The following is a 16,213-nucleotide window of genomic DNA, read 5'->3' as shown; positions in this document are numbered from 1 at the left end:
CTAGCTGGGAAGGGCATTCCTGACGAGGTCATCCCTACTCTAATAAAGGCTAGGAAGGAGGTGACAGCGAAACATTATCACCGTATCTGGAGGAAGTATGTCTCTTGGTGTGAAACCAAGAATGCTACTCCGGAAGATTTCCATCTGGGCCGTTTTCTTCACTTCCTACAGACTGGAGTTAATATGGGCCTAAAATTAGGCTCCATTAAAGTTCAGATTTCGGCCCTATCCATTTTCTTTCAGAAGGAATTGGCTTCTCTACCAGAAGCCCAGACTTTTGTGAAGGGAGTGGAGTGCTGCATATCCAGCCTCCTTTTGTGCCTCCAGTGGCACCATGAGACTTTAACGTGGTGTTACAATTCCTTAAGTCTCCCTGGTTTGAGCCTCTTCAATCCGTGGAATTAAAGTATCTCACTTGGAAGGTGGTCATGTTGTTGGCTTTGCCATCGGCAAGGCGAGTGTCTGAGTTGGCGGCTTTGTCTCACAAAAGCCCCTATCTGATTTTCCATGTGGATAGAGCTGAGTTGCGGACTCGTTCTCAATTTTTGCCTAAGGTGGTTTCCTCTTTTCATATGAACCAACCTATTGTGGTGCCTGTGGCTGCGCGGGACTTGGAGGACTCCGAGTCCCTTGATGTGGTCAGGGCATTGAAAATTTATGTAGCCAGAACGGCTCGGGTTAGGAAAACAGAGGCACTGTTTATCCTGTATGCAGCCAACAAGGTTGGCGCTCCTGCTTCTAAGCAGACTATTGCTCGCTGGATCTGTAACACGATTCAGCAGGCTCATTCTACGGCTGGATTGCCGTTACCAAATTCGGTAAAGGCCCATTCCACTAGGAAGGTGGGCTCTTCTTGGGCGACTGCCCGAGGCGTCTCGGCATTGCAGCTTTGCCGAGCGGCGACTTGGTCGGGGTCAAACACTTTTGCCAAATTCTACAAGTTTGATGCCTTGGCTGAGGAGGACCTCATGTTTGCTCAATCGGTGCTGCAGAGTCATCCGCACTCTCCCGCCCGGTCTGGAGCTTTGGTATAATCCCCATGGTCCTTACGGAGTCCCCAGCATCCTCTAGGACGTAAGAGAAAATAAGATTTTAAACCTACCGGTAAATCTTTTTCTCCTAGTCCGTAGAGGATGCTGGGCGCCCGTCCCAGTGCGGACAACTTTCTGCATGACTTGTATATAGTTATTGCTTGCATAAGGGTTATGTTACAGTTTTGATCGGTCTTTAACTGATGCTGTTTGTTTCATACTGTTGACTGGTTTGTATATTCCAGGTTATACGGTGTGGTTGGTGTGGGCTGGTATGAATCTTGCCCTTGGATTTACAAAATCCTTTCCTCATACTGTCAGTCTCCTCTGGGCACAGTTTCTCTAACTGAGGGTCTGGAGGAGGGGCATGGAGGGAGGAGCCAGTGCACACCCATTCTAAAGTTCTTTATAGTGCCCATGTCTCCTGCGGAGCCCGTCTATACCCCATGGTCCTTACGGAGTCCCCAGCATCCTCTACGGACTAGGAGAAAGATTTACCGGTAGGTTTAAAATCATATTTTACTTGAGAATGATCAGAAATTATCTGCTTTAGTTATAACGGACTGTTATTTGCTTTCCCCTTTCATATCTATGTCCTGATCTAAGATCATGCATTATTTTCTTAAGTTCTTTAATAAATGTCCCTCATGAGTTTGGGATTAGTAATCATTACTGAGCACTTTGCGTGAGATGCACCTTTTGTTGTCTTTCTGTTGTGTTCTTCTTTTTGATATGTGTATACTGTTGTAGGTGGGTGTATCAGCAGCACAATTGAGCACCAGGTTTCCTCTCACCACCAATCTAGTAAAAGTAGGAAGGTAGAGGTGATTGACCTGACGATAGACAGCTCTTCAGATGAGGAGGAGGAAGAGCCATGTGCGAAGAGGAGCTGCCCATCTATAACGCCTGCCTCGCCGCTCAGCAACAAGGGGTGAGTTTCTATGCCATGTTCACACTGGTCACAAGTAAAATTACAGGAATTTGCATCCATGAAAATACAATTGGACTTGTGAAGTCTCCGTGTTTTCTGAGGTGATGGACAGAATAAAATTAACAATCTGTAACTCCATAAATGTAGTATGACGTGAGTGATCGGGAGGGTGAGGGGAAACCTAAAAGCAAAAACGATGCGTTCAGTGTCTGAGACTGTGAGTAGGGATCATATCACAAGGGCAGATAACTAATGTTAAATGGTCAAAAGTATACCGTTAACATGTAACTGAATGCAGTGGGGTTGATCACTTATGATTAATACATTGTAGGTTGCAATCTGGTGTACGCTCACTCTGGTGCTCTTCTGCAATGTACAGTAATGGCTGCGTCTAATGTCTGACATACACAGACTTGACATACTATGTGCTTGTTTCTCCAGCATGCTGTCTCTCCAGCACCAGGCCTCTCCTATATCTCGGACACCAAGTTTGCCAGCTGTGGACTCCACATACATCAACACACCTCTAATGCAGGACTACCGGCATCCCTTCCATATGACACCCATGCCATATGACCTGCAAGGTAGGACTCCTTTAAGCAAAGTTCTGTAGGTTATTCATCTTTGGTGTCTGAGGCGCACACAACCTCAAACTACATTGAAAGGCTACAGTCTGTCTTCTAAAATGTAAGGAAGATAAATCTTTGCAGAAAGGAGACTGCATGAAAGTGAAGTGTCCATTTCCCTCTACCTTACTGTAAAAAAATAAATTACGAAAACCTTAAAACTAGATGTTTAGGCTTTCTCATAACACATGAGCACTGTGCTAGGAGACTGTTGCAGGAGTTGAATGGAAATTTAGTTTGATATCCTCTCGGTCATGTCCTCTCTCCTAAGGTACAATGTGGAGTGTAACATTTTCCAGCTATGTACTGATAGAAATGCTAGTTGATCTATAAAATGTTACTGCTATCCATAAAGACTTGTTTTTTGGGGGAGTGTTATATATATTTTATATTGTGTGTGTAAATATCATCTATATCACACATGGAAAAATACACACATACATATACAAAAACTTACACTGGCTTCTGGAGCTTGCCTTCAAAGGATGCTGCAGGAAGTCATTGCACAAGGGCACACTTTTCAAAAAAAACTGCAAGCCATTTGAGATGGGGCCAAGCCAATGTGATGTGGTGCTATGAGCATCATGTTATATTTGCTCTGCATGAATGGATTGATATTGGGATCCAGCTCCCAAATTGGAGCTTTGAGTGGTCTTGACTTTGGTCCTCCTGGACTTTTAATGTACACCTGGCTTGTAAAGAGTGTTGATACTCAGAAACCACCTTTAAGGTCCTCAGCACAGTTAAACCTAAAATAAAACCACCCATCACTTTTTGACAGTCACCTGGGTTTTGAGTACACTTGATCTTTTCAAACCTCCATTGAAATATAATTAAAAGATCACAAATTATTTATTGGGCTAGTAATTTGGTATACAGGTTTGTTTACTGTTTTTGTTTTTTTCATCAATCACTTTAGATCCTTATGTCCAAAAGTGGAGTATACCTTTTAACTGTCTTTGGCAGATCAATGGTCGCATGCAGGATAACCAAGGAATTTCTTTAGACCCTGCATTAACTCCCAGGAGCAGTACCCAAATAAACACAAATGTGCCCCTCCACCCCACCACCCACACGTTTTTTTTAAATATTATTATTATTATTATTATTATTCCTTTAAATGAGATAGAATGAAAATTTCCTCTTGGAGTTTTGCTTTTAGTTGGGTGGAACAGTGTGTCTTCACTGGTTAGACCACTGTAAGTAACTGCTTTTACCACAGTTGTCAATAGATGGATGGATAGATAGATATTATAATATTTTTGTAGCAAACAATAAATAGGTGCCCGGGTGCCATCCAGAGGTAACCATAACCCAAGACACAGTACAGCAGCGGCGGCACTCACGGGACAATCGGACAGTAAATAAACGGACACAGAGGCCTCCCTCACGATCAACGTTTCAGTAAGTTTATACCTTCGTCAGGATCCTGACGAAGATATAAACTTACCGAAACATTGATCATGAGGGAGGCCTCTGTGTCCGTTTATTTACTGTCTGATTCAGTCCCGTGACGACTGCTGCTGTACTGTGTGTATGTATATCATTTATTTATTTTTTCTTCACCACCACATCATTCACCTGACACTAGACAAATAGATATTTAATTTAACCTTTAGTTTCCATTCCTTGACCATCCTCAGTAATGTGGAAATGGAGAGAGGACTTTGGAACCTGCTGTTAAAGGTTGTAGTGGTTGTCAAAAAGTAGTCTTTTGTTTAGGACAGTTTTTCCAGAGTAACATAAAAAAAAACATTGATTTTCAGGAGCTTAATGTCTTATTCCATCTTCTAGGTCACCCTCTAAATTAACAATCTCTTTTTTCACCAGGGCTGGATTTCTTTCCATTTCTGTCTGGAGACAACCAGGTGCGTTGTGTTTTTTAAAATGTTTGTCAATTTGTCCCTGACTTTTTCATTTTGAGCTTCCTAAGATTCTCACTTGCATCTTCTGATTTTTCTCTCCTTAGCATTACAACACCTCCCTACTGGCGGCCGCAGCAGCTGCCGCCTCTGAGGAGCCAGATCTGCTTCATTCTTCACGTTTCTTCCCTTACACCACTTCTCAAATCTTCCTGGACCAGCTAAGTGCAGGCGCAAGTGCCAGTCTCCCGGCAACTAATGGAAGCAACAGCGGCAGTAACAGCAGTTTAGTCTCCTCGAACAGCCTCCGTGAGAGCCACAGTGCAGCTAGCCGAGGGCCAGCAGACAGCTCTTCTCTTTACGGCATAATCCCAGATGTTATTTCTTTGGACTGAACCACAGATGAGCACACTTGGGTTTTGAACCCCACCTGTTGTCTGATTCCTCTATTTTATTCTATTTTTTTTTCTTTTTTAAAGGAAATGTTTAACAAAAGACAAAGACATGTACAGAGAACAGAACTATATTTTCAGTTTTACTTTTGTATATAAACCGAAAACTTTACTCCTCCCCTTCCCCAACAGAAACTGAGACATGGACCCACATTGTCCCCTGTATTTTCCTTTTCGTTTCCAACGGAATCCTGGAGACTGACTCTTGTTCTGGAGACCTCCTGCCCCACAAATGGGTTCCACCCCTCTTTAGATCAGACGCAGTATTGGTTTGATTGTCCTTGTACTGGCTGGGTGCTTACATCAATCTTTCTCAAACATTCTTCATTCCTGAACCTAAGCTGGAGTGATTACTTGTTTAGTTTCATTTCTGCACTTTTACCATGTATTTATTGGATTCTGTGGAAGTCTCGAGCAGTACAAATGAGAATCCTAACATGGCCCTTCTTCGCTGCAGTGTTGTAAGGGGCTTCAGATGGGCTAAATGCATCATATTGGTGTTTACTGCCAAATTTATTATTTCATAACAAAGCACTTCTGTACCCATCAGCACTGGAAGATATTCCTTGGTTACCATTGGTTCTTGTCTAATCTGAGAGATCCATGCATAAAGAAATTGGGATTTTGATGACAGATCAAATGCTCTTCCTTTGTAGGCTCAGCTACCCCTTGCTACGTGTATTTCTAAATGGTATGTCACAGAGGCTTAGTAGTTCTGCACAGACATTGGTAACTACTCTAATACCACCAATAGTTTAATAGTGGTTGTCACTCTGCACGCTTGTGTATTTGTTTTTTGTTACAGGTTGATAGATTCTTTAATGCAGGGGTATGCGATCACTCACTGGCAAGAAAGGAATGGTCTGTGGTGATGCAGACATCTGTTCCCCCAGCTATCGCCCAAAAAAATCAAGCAAATTGTCCCTTTTCTGTATTGTATGATGCCCATAGTTGTCCTTGTTGTAATGCAAACCACATGGAGCCTGTGCATTTAGTTATACTGCCGTTTTTGTTTTGTTTTTTTTGTTTTTTTTAACGTTTGTCACATAAAGGGGATGACTGCACTATGTGGAGTTTCAAATATTTGGTCTCCCCTGTTACTTTTCTGAGTATGGTCTAAGATTGCAGTTTTAATTGGACATTAAATATGACAAATGCAGTGTTACCAATATTATTGGTAGGCAGATATATTTAAGTAGCTCATTTTCGATATTGGCCATTTGCTGAAGACGGGTACTATGGGTTTGAATTTCATTCCGAGTGACGTGTGCGAACTACAACGTGTTCCTTTTCCCTCTGATCCCCATAAAGGGGGGGCAGAAAAAGCACTGTTGCTCTACCATTATTCCAAGTGGCATGCGCAGCTGCTCATCATTCAGAATGGTGTTGTCCCCCAGGTAGGAGGTTGATGCTGTTCTCCTTTGGTGTAGTGCAGAAGCCGGTGTCCCTGCGCCTGGTTTGAGTTTCTTGTTTTATTCCATTTGGGTTCAACTACTGAGTTGTTTACCTTTTTGTTGGATAACTGGATCCAATATATTCACTTCACAGGTAAGGTTTACTTCACAACACGGCCTGTCAGAAGTTTAAGGTCTAAACTTGCTCGGCAGTGACTTGGCTAGTGATGCCACAGGAAGCAGAACGGCCATGCTATACACAGGTTTGTTTTAGATCGCTTGTTCCTGCTATGCTCCCACACACTTCTCTATTTTACAGAGCTGCAGTGTAAAGCTAGAGTAAGACTTGCATTTTAAATTAGGCATTTTAAGAAAATTTGTATAATATATTTCTTTGGGGACTGTTAATAATCCCAGCAAAAGTAAAATGTGCTTACAGGTGTGTCCAATTACATCTAGCTTCCTGGGTACGTTAAACAGCCCTTCCAGTCACGTCATGTGGCATGATTCTGTAGCGCTGGACGCCTTTTTGTGCAGCTTTTTTCCATTAAAATGTGGTATTTTTTTGTTTGCACTGCTATGTGAATAGGACACAGAAGCAGTCTAGACTGATTAAAATGATAAGCGGCATGCCTAAAGCCTGTGTGCAACCGTGGCACTATCTTCATATGAAATGGTATGCTACAGTGTTTTCCCAGTAAGTACTGTAACGTATTATTTTGTCTGCAGATACAGGCGCAGACGTGCACAGAATATAGGCATGCCGCATATTTTAATCAGCATAAGCTGCTGGGCGTCCTAGTTGCATAGTGATGCGAATAAGATGCGTGGAGTTGCACAGAACCTGCAGCTCACTCATGCCAGGCATCTCCTGCTGCGTGGCATATAGAGGCAAGATGTATGAGGACGTATCTGTATGCCGCACTTTAGTATTGCAACATGTGGTTATATTGTCAAATTGACCCTTACCCAGCATTATCTTAAATTGGAAAAGAATAAAATTCAAACCAGTCAGAACTTTTCCGCACCTGCCCTCCAACTGTGTGGGAAAGCCAGAGGTATGAATATTTTTCATAAAAGGTAGCGTGGTTTATTTTACATTTTTTGTTTTCCATTTCAGTGTTTTGGACAGAAAAGAATGCTGTAATTTTAACTTATCTTTGCCAGGCGCCATGATACCATGCCCTTCAACAATCCGTTTTTATTTTTTCCTATCTCCCAGATTATTCGGATTTGTATCACTATAGTCAAAATGTAACAGCTCATTACACTTTTGTTATTGAAAAAATATTGGGTGATATTAAATAGTTTTGCGCCCTGGATCTCCCATCTAAAGTTATGGGGAATTGCGGGGCGCAATGTAATTGTTTGGCGTTTTTTTTTTTTCACGCTCAACCATAAAGGTCTGGTTTAGCCGCATAAGGTGGTTAAACCCGACCAAAGTGCTGGGTGTGATTGCGAAAAGTGCCTTTTGGCCACCCAAAGAGGACACCGGGGGGGGGGGGGGGGGCGCCGCCATCTAGAGGCAGCCAGAGGACAACATTTTTTCTTTAATCACGCCCATTAATTTATAGTGCAAGTGACTGCAAAGTTTAGGATTCTACATATATTTCTATTATATGTGAAATACACTTAGTAAAGATGGTTACAGTTGCATTAGAAGAAAATGTTGGTTTTCCATTCGCTGCATTTTAGCCAATATAAACATAATTTATTGCTTATTGTGACAACAATGAATTTTAGTGTAAGGTATTCGAGAGAAAAGCTTAGAGGGACATGTGCTTGTCCTGGTAAGGTCTAAAAAAGTAAAGTTATCACTTTATTTCTGAGTTTGAAATCTGCAAAGCTACGGGGCTTAAGCGGTCATTGCCGCAGAGGGATTTGCAGAATCCCTTACCACAAAAGTGAGATATGTAGCCTATAGGCTACTAGAGCTAATGACATCAAAAGATGGATCTTGTTGAATCTGGCAATATCATGTGCTGTTTTAAACATAGAGGGACTAAAGCAGATGTTGGCGACATCTGATGCAGTATCCTATTAATACATAATGGGAGGGTACTTTTAAAAAAATTATTTAATAAATAGGTCCTTGTTTATTTTTTAATTAGAGTATCACTTGTAAGACTATCATGGTGTGTCCTAGTGACCTTGACAGACATGTCAAAAAATTCAGGCTTCCTCTGCTTCCCTCTAGTGGCAGATGGAAGGTTTTGCAGAACCAAATAGTGAGGCATTCACACCATCATATTCCTGTGATTTTTCTAAAACCCAATACAGATTAGAAGCTTTAAATCCATATTACCATGTGCATAATTTTGTTTTGTCCATGGATTGTTCACAAACGCAGGAAGTGTAGAGATAAAACTGAGGCTCTGACCATACTAACATTCAGATACGGAAATGTTATACATTTCGGTTTAGCTACAGTCCTGAGTTTTGTCTTATGTGACCTGCTATTTATTCGGCATAATTAATTAAAACCCAGAGGTAAATAATAATTATTGATTTCCAGCCAAATGAAGATCTTTGTTGGGAACATTCAGTGCTTTGTAGCAGATCTAGAAGGCAATGTGCTGTTTGTGACTTTCTTTGTAATGTTTAAGCATCTTTTGCTAGCATTAGGGATCTCGTCCAGCTCATCAATACACTGAGGTGGTTTAAGCAGAAGAGTGGGCAGGAGATGATGTATATAACACCAGAACTTGTCGCTGGTTTCCATGAACTGAACCTGTAACTCATTGCCTTAAAAATGTGTTCATATGGCATGCCAGACCAGCTGAAAGGCTTTTAAACCTGTATTATAGGCCAATGTCAGTTTGTATAAAGTACCGAGTGAAAATATTTATTACTTGCATTGGAAAAATTGTTTACCTATTGAATGTTATCTGTTTCTGTAGAAGTCTTTAGATGTAATAAAAAAAGCATTCTGTTGTCGTCTTGTTGGATATTGCAATTGATGTGAACCTACCTACAACCTGTTCGTTCTTTGGGTGTTTTAAAGCTGTTTTATAGGTTGGTTATGACTGTTTTTAATTCTGAAATCTCAATCAGGCTGGAAACTTATTTTCAAAAAGAATCCCCTTTTTCTAGCATATGGTCTGCATTTCATGTGGCCACAGCTTGTCTTGACATAGAAGTACTGCATGCTTACAGTGCTGCAGATTTGTGGGGTTCTTGTTATCGAAGTTAAATAGTAAATGGGTTTGATCTGATTACCTTCCCGGTATATAGTGCCCCCGTTGGGATCCTGGCGACTATTGTGACAGCCGGGATCCCGATGAGAGGTATGCTAAGTGAATAATAAATATTTAAATATAGAGAGGTTATTGGATACTTCCTCTCCCCCCCCCCCCCCCCCCTCCCCCCAAAAAAAAAAAAAACCCTGAAACACAGCCGTTATGGAAAGATTTCCATATAACACCTAAATGCTGCTTTCAAGGGAATGCAGCTCATACACCAGCAAAGCTTTGTCCATTATTATCTGCTAGACCTCTTGTCACCACTGTAATAGGATCCCTGAGCAGATCTGGGGTATTGGGTTTTTAGATAGTGACCAGGAAACTTTGTTTCTGTTCCTTCAGTATATTACATGTATATTGATGTGCACTTCTTTTGCTAGACCTATTGTTTGAGGAACCATCTTTCTTTTAAAATGTGTAGATCATATTTTATCCTACCTTTTCATTGACACTGCATCTCTGTGGGAATATAGGAAATAACATTCCAGGGTTTCAAACTTATACCCCTTTCACACCGCAGCTATAACCCGGTAAATTGCCATTTTCTCTAACGTCCTAAGTGGATGCTGGGACTCCGTAAGGACCATGGGGAATAGCGGCTCCGCAGGAGACAGGGCACAAAATAAAAGCTTGAGATATCAGGTGGTGTGCACTGGCTCCTCCCCCTATGACCCTCCTCCAAGCCAGTTAGATTTTTGTGCCCGGCCGAGAAGGGTGCAAACTAGGTAGCTCTCCAGAGCTGCTTAGAATAAAAGTTTAGTTAGGTTTTTTTTATTTTCAGTGAGTCCTGCTGGCAACAGGCTCACTGCATCGTGGGACTAAGGGGAGAAGAAGCGAACTCACCTGAGTGCAGAGTGGATTGGGCTTCTTAGGCTACTGGACGTTAGCTCCAGAGGGACGATCACAGGTTCAGCCTGGATGGGTCACCGGAGCCGCGCCGCCGTCCCCCTTACAGAGCCAGAAGAGACGAAGGTCCGGTGAAAGCGGCGGCAGAAGACATCCTGTCTTCAAGACTAAGGTAGCGCACAGCACCGCAGCTGTGCGCCATTGCTCTCAGCACACTTCACACTCCGGTCACTGAGGGTGCAGGGCGCTGGGGGGGAGCGCCCTGAGACGCAATATAACACACATATACCTTAGCTGGCAAAAGGAATACATCACATATAGCTCCAGGGCTATATGGATGTATTTTTTCCCCTGCCATTTTACACAAAAAAGCGGGAGTTAAGGACGTCGTGAAGGGGCGGGGCCTATCTCCTCAGCACACTGGCGCCATTATTCCCTCACAGCTCCGCTGGAAGGACGGCTCCCTGATTCTCCCCTGCAGTACTGCATCTGATTCAGGGTAAAAAAGAGAAGGGGGGTCATTTTGGCAGCAAATAACTAGATTAACAGCAGCTATAAGGGATTAACACTTATATAAGGTTATCCCTGTATATATATATATATATATATATATATATATATATAGCGCTGGGTGTGTGCTGGCAGACTCTCCCTCTGTCTCTCCAAAGGGCTAAGTGGGGTCCTGTCCTCTATCAGAGCATTCCCGGTGTGTGTGCTGTGTGTCGGTACGCGTGTGTCGACATGTATGAGGAGGAAAATGAGGTGGAGGCGGAGCAGTTGCCTGTGTTAGTGATGTCACCCCCTAGGGAGTCGACACCTGACTGGATGATTGTGTTTAAGCAATTAAGTGATAATGTCAGCAATTTACAAAAAACTGTTGACGACATGAGAAAGCCGGCAAATCAATTAGTGCCTGTTCAGGCGTCTCAGACACCCTCAGGGGCCCTAAAACGGCCGCTACCTCAGTGGGTCGACACGGATACAGATACTGAATCTAGTGTCGACGGTGACGAGACAAACGTAATGTCCAGTAGGGCCACACGTTACATGATCACGGCAATGAAAGAGGCATTGAACCTTTCTGACACTACAAATACCTCAAAGGCGGGTATTATGTGGGGTGTGAAAAAACTGCCAATAGTTTTTCCTGAGTCTGAGGAAATAAATGAGGTGTGTGATGATAAAGCGTGGGTTTCCCCCGATAAAAAACAGCTAATTTCTAATAAGTTATTAGCACTATACCCTTTCCCGCCAGAGCTTAGGGCACGGTGGGAAACACCCCCTAGGGTAGATAAGGCGCTCACACGTTTATCTAAACAAGTAGCGTTACCGTCCCCTGATACGGCCACCCTCAAAGAACCAGCTGATAGGAGGCTGGAAAATATCCTGAAAAGTATATACACACATACTGGTGTTATACTGCGACCAGCAATCGCATCAGCCTGGATGTGCAGTGCTGGAGTCGCATGGGCGGATTCCCTGACTGAGAATATTGATACCCTGGATAGGGACAATATTCTGTTAACTATAGAACATTTAAAGGATGCATTGCTATATATGCGTGATGCGCAGAGGGATATTTGTACCCTGGCATCAAGAGTAAGCGCAATGTCCATCTCTGCCAGAAGAGCATTATGGACCAGACAGTGGTCAGGGGACGCAGATTCCAAACGGCACATGGAAGTATTGCCGTATAAGGGGGAGGAGTTATTTGGGGCTTGTCTAACAGACCTGGTGGCCACGGCAAACAAGCAGACTCGGACACGGTGGGGGCCCGTCTCAAGTATTTCAACGCGCAGTGGGCTCACTCGCAAGTGGATCCCTGGATTCTACAGGTAGTATCACAGGGGTACAAACTGGAATTCGAGGCGTTTCCTCCTCATCGGTTCCTGAAGTCTGCTTTACCAAAGTCTCCCTCCGACAGGGAGGCAGTTCTGGAAGCCATTCACAAGCTGTACTCCCAGCAGGTGATAATCAAGGTACCCCTCTTACAACAGGGGAAGGGGTATTATTCCACACTATTTGTGGTACCGAAGCCGGACGGCTCGGTGAGACCAATATTAAATCTAAAATCTTTGAACACTTACATAAAAAGGTTCAAATTCAAGATGGAGTCACTCAGAGCGGTGATAGCGAACCTGGAAGAGGGGGACTATATGGTGTCGCTGGACATCAAGGATGCTTATCTCCACGTCCCAATATATCCTTCTCACCAAGGGTACCTCAGGTTTGTAGTACAAAACTGTCATCAGTTTCAGACGCTGCCGTTTGGATTGTCCACGGCGCCTCGGGTCTTTACCAAGGTAATGGCCGAAATGATGATTCTTCTACGAAGAAAAGGCATCTTAATTATCCCTTACTTGGACGATCTCCTGATAAGGGCAAGGAACAGTTAGAAGTCGGAGTGGCACTATCTCAGGTAGTGCTAAGTCAGCACGGATGGATTCTAAATATTCCAAAATCGCAGCTGATTCCAACGACACGTCTACTGTTCTTAGGAATGATTCTGGACACAGTCCAGAAGAAGGTGTTTCTCCCGGAGGAGAAGGCCAGGGAGTTATCCGAGCTAGTCAGGAACCTCCTAAAACCAGGACAGGTCTCAGTGCATCAGTGCACAAGGGTCCTGGGAAAAATGGTGGCTTCTTACGAAGCGATTCCATTCGGAAGATTCCATGCAAGAACTTTTCAGTGGGATCTACTGGGAAAATGGTCCGGATCGCATCTTCAGATGCATCAACGGATAACCCTGTCGCCAAGGACAAGGGTGTCTCTCCTGTGGTGGCTTCAGAGGGCTCATCTACTAGAGGGCCGCAGATTTGGCATTCAGGATTGGATCCTGGTAACCACGGATGCCAGCCTGAGAGGCTGGGGAGCAGTCACACAGGGAAGGAATTTCCAGGGCTTGTGGTCAAGCATGGAAACATCTCTTCATATAAACATTCTAGAACTAAGGGCCATTTACAATGCCTTAATTCAAGCAAAACCTCTGCTTCAGGGTCAGGCGGTGTTGATCCAGTCGGACAACATCACGTCAGTCGCCCACATAAACAGACAGGGCGGCACGAGAAGCAGGAGGGCAATGGCAGAAACTGCAAGGATTCTTCGCTGGGCGGAAAATCATGTGATAGCACTGTCAGCAGTGTTCATTCCGGGAGTGGACAACTGGGAAGCAGACTTCCTCAGCAGACACGACCTTCACCCGGGAGAGTGGGGACTTCACCCAGAAGTCTTCCACCAAATTGTAAACTGTTGGGAAAGACCAAAGGTGGACATGATGGCGTCACGTCTAAACAAAAAACTGGACAGATATTGCGCCAGGTCAAGGGACCCTCAGGCAATAGCAGTGGACGCTCTGGTAACGCCGTGGGTGTACCAGTCAGTGTATGTATTCCCTCCTCTGCCCCTCATACCGAAAGTATTGAGAATCATAAGAAGGAGAGGAGTAAGAACTATACTCGTGGTTCCGGATTGGCCAAGAAGGTCTTGGTACCCGGAACTTCAAGAGATGCTCACGGACGAACCGTGGCCTCTACCTCTAAGACAGGACCTGCTACTGCAGGGGCCTTGTCTGTTCCAAGACTTACCGCGGCTGCGTTTGACGGCATGGCGGTTGAACGCCGGATCCTGAAGGACAAGGGCATTCCAGAAGAAGTCATCCCTACTCTGGTAAAAGCCAGAAAGGAAGTAACCGCAAAACATTATCACCGCATTTGGCGTAAATATGTTGCGTGGTGTGAGGCCAAGAAGGCCCCTACACAGGAATTTCAACTGGGTCGTTTCTTGCATTTCCTGCAAACAGGACTGTCTATGGGCCTAAAATTAGGGTCCATTAAGGTTCAAATTTCGGCCCTGTCGATATTCTTCCAGAAAGAACTGGTTTCAGTACCTGAAGTTCAGACATTTGTGAAAGGGGTGCTGCACATACAGCCTCCTTTTGTGCCTCCAGTGGCACCTTGGGATCTCAATGTTGTGTTGAGATTTCTAAAATCACACTGGTTTGAACCATTGTCTACGGTAGATTTAAAATATCTCACGTGGAAGGTGTCGATGCTGTTGGCCTTGGCTTCAGCTAGGCGTGTGTCAGAATTGGCGGCTTTATCATGTAAAAGCCCTTACCTAAATTTTCATTCTGACAGGGCGGAATTGAGGACTCGTCCTCAATTTCTACCTAAGGTGGTTTCTGCATTTCACATGAACCAACCTATTGTGGTACCTGCGGCTACTAGGGACTTAGAGGACTCTAAGTTGCTGGACGTTGTCAGGGCCTTGAAAATATGTTTCCAGGACGGCTGGAGTCAGGAAAACTGACTCGCTGTTTATCCTGTATGCACCCAACAAGCTGGGTGCTCCTGCTTCAAAGCAGACGATTGCTCGTTGGATTTGTAGTACAATTCAGCTTGCACATTCCGTGGCAGGATTGCCACAGCCAAAATCAGTAAAAGCCCATTCCACAAGGAAAGTGGGCTCATCTTGGGCGGCTGCCCGAGGGGTCTCGGCTTTACAACTTTGCCGAGCAGCTACTTGGTCAGGGGCAAACACGTTTGCCAAATTCTACAAATTTGATACCCTGGCTGAGGAGGACCTGGAGTTCTCTCATTCGGTGCTGCAGAGTCATCCGCACTCTCCCGCCCGTTTGGGAGCTTTGGTATAATACCCATGGTCCTTACGGAGTCCCAGCATCCACTTAGGACGTTAGAGAAAATAAGATTTTACTTACCGATAAATCTATTTCTCGTAGTCCGTAGTGGATGCTGGGCGCCCATCCCTAGTGCGGATTGTCTGCAATACTTGTATATAGTTATTGTTACAAAAAATTCGGGTTATTATTGTTGAGCCATCCTTTCAGAGGCTCCTTTAAATTTATCATACTGTTAACTGGGTTCAGATCACGAGTTGTACGGTGTGATTGGTGTGGCTGGTATGAGTCTTACCCGGGATTCAATATCCTTCCTTATTATGTACGCTCGTCCGGGCACAGTATCCTAACTGGCTTGGAGGAGGGTCATAGGGGGAGGAGCCAGTGCACACCACCTGATATCTCAAGCTTTTATTTTGTGCCCTGTCTCCTGCGGAGCCGCTATTCCCCATGGTCCTTACGGAGTCCCAGCATCCACTACGGACTACGAGAAATAGATTTATCGGTAAGTAAAATCTTTTATTTTCCAAACCACAGAAGGTGATAGGCTGTCTCCATGTGTGATGTCACCAGGCAGAAGCAGGAAATAAACTGGAGGAAACATATGAGAGTGAAGAAGCATTTTATTATACAGAGTACAGTTTAAAATGGCAAATTGGAGTGAGTGATGAGGAGGTTAAGGAGCTGCTTAGGATGAGAGGGGATGTAGAAATTGCTAGACAAATCACTGGGACAGTGAAGGATGCAGTAATCTACAAAAAAAATGGTAAAATGCTTGAAGCTGCTGGGTTCCATCGTACGACTAGCCAAATTATTAATAATGCGTGGGCCAGAAAAGTCCATTTAAAATGACAACCACTGTTTTCTATGGGAGAAATGGGTTCAATGTGAAGGGTACCAAAACTGTAATGAAACAGTAATATACCAGTTACAACATGCGATGTGAAGGAGGTTTAACTGCTCAGACCCGTTTTAAGAACCGTTTAAAGAACAGTTACAAAAGCAGGGTTTGCGATGTGAAAGCGGTATTAGATCTTTTATTAAAAAGCAGTTAATTATACAAAGTAGAAAGCAATAAGGGTATAGTGTCTCCTTTCATTCAGATTTCTCTTGTATAACCTTTTTTTTTTTTCCGTAGTTTTAACTATTACTAATGTGCATTTTCCTTTTTATATAGCATCACAATGGTACTG

The 16,213-nt window shown here is 43.8% G+C and overlaps 1 protein-coding gene across 3 annotated transcripts in view; it reads left to right on the top strand.

Annotated features, from left to right (window-relative positions):
* Positions 1-9,233, top strand: part of PIAS1 (protein inhibitor of activated STAT 1) — a 216,454-nt gene extending 207,221 nt beyond the window's left edge. For all 3 annotated transcript variants that reach the window (XM_063925544.1, XM_063925542.1, XM_063925543.1), the window contains 4 exons: positions 1,782-1,962; positions 2,404-2,546; positions 4,419-4,456; positions 4,558-9,233. In XM_063925544.1, the coding sequence (XP_063781614.1) occupies positions 1,782-1,962; positions 2,404-2,546; positions 4,419-4,456; positions 4,558-4,845 (650 nt within the window). In that variant the 3' untranslated portion in view covers positions 4,846-9,233. The remainder of the gene's footprint in view (positions 1-1,781; positions 1,963-2,403; positions 2,547-4,418; positions 4,457-4,557) is intronic.
* Positions 9,234-16,213: the final 6,980 nt, after the last annotated feature.

This window comes from Pseudophryne corroboree, chromosome 6, assembly GCF_028390025.1.
Source record: "Pseudophryne corroboree isolate aPseCor3 chromosome 6, aPseCor3.hap2, whole genome shotgun sequence".
Classification (NCBI taxonomy): Eukaryota; Metazoa; Chordata; class Amphibia; order Anura; family Myobatrachidae; genus Pseudophryne; species Pseudophryne corroboree.
The sequence above is the reverse complement of the archived record's forward strand: the minus strand, read 5'-3'. Positions and strand labels throughout refer to the sequence as shown.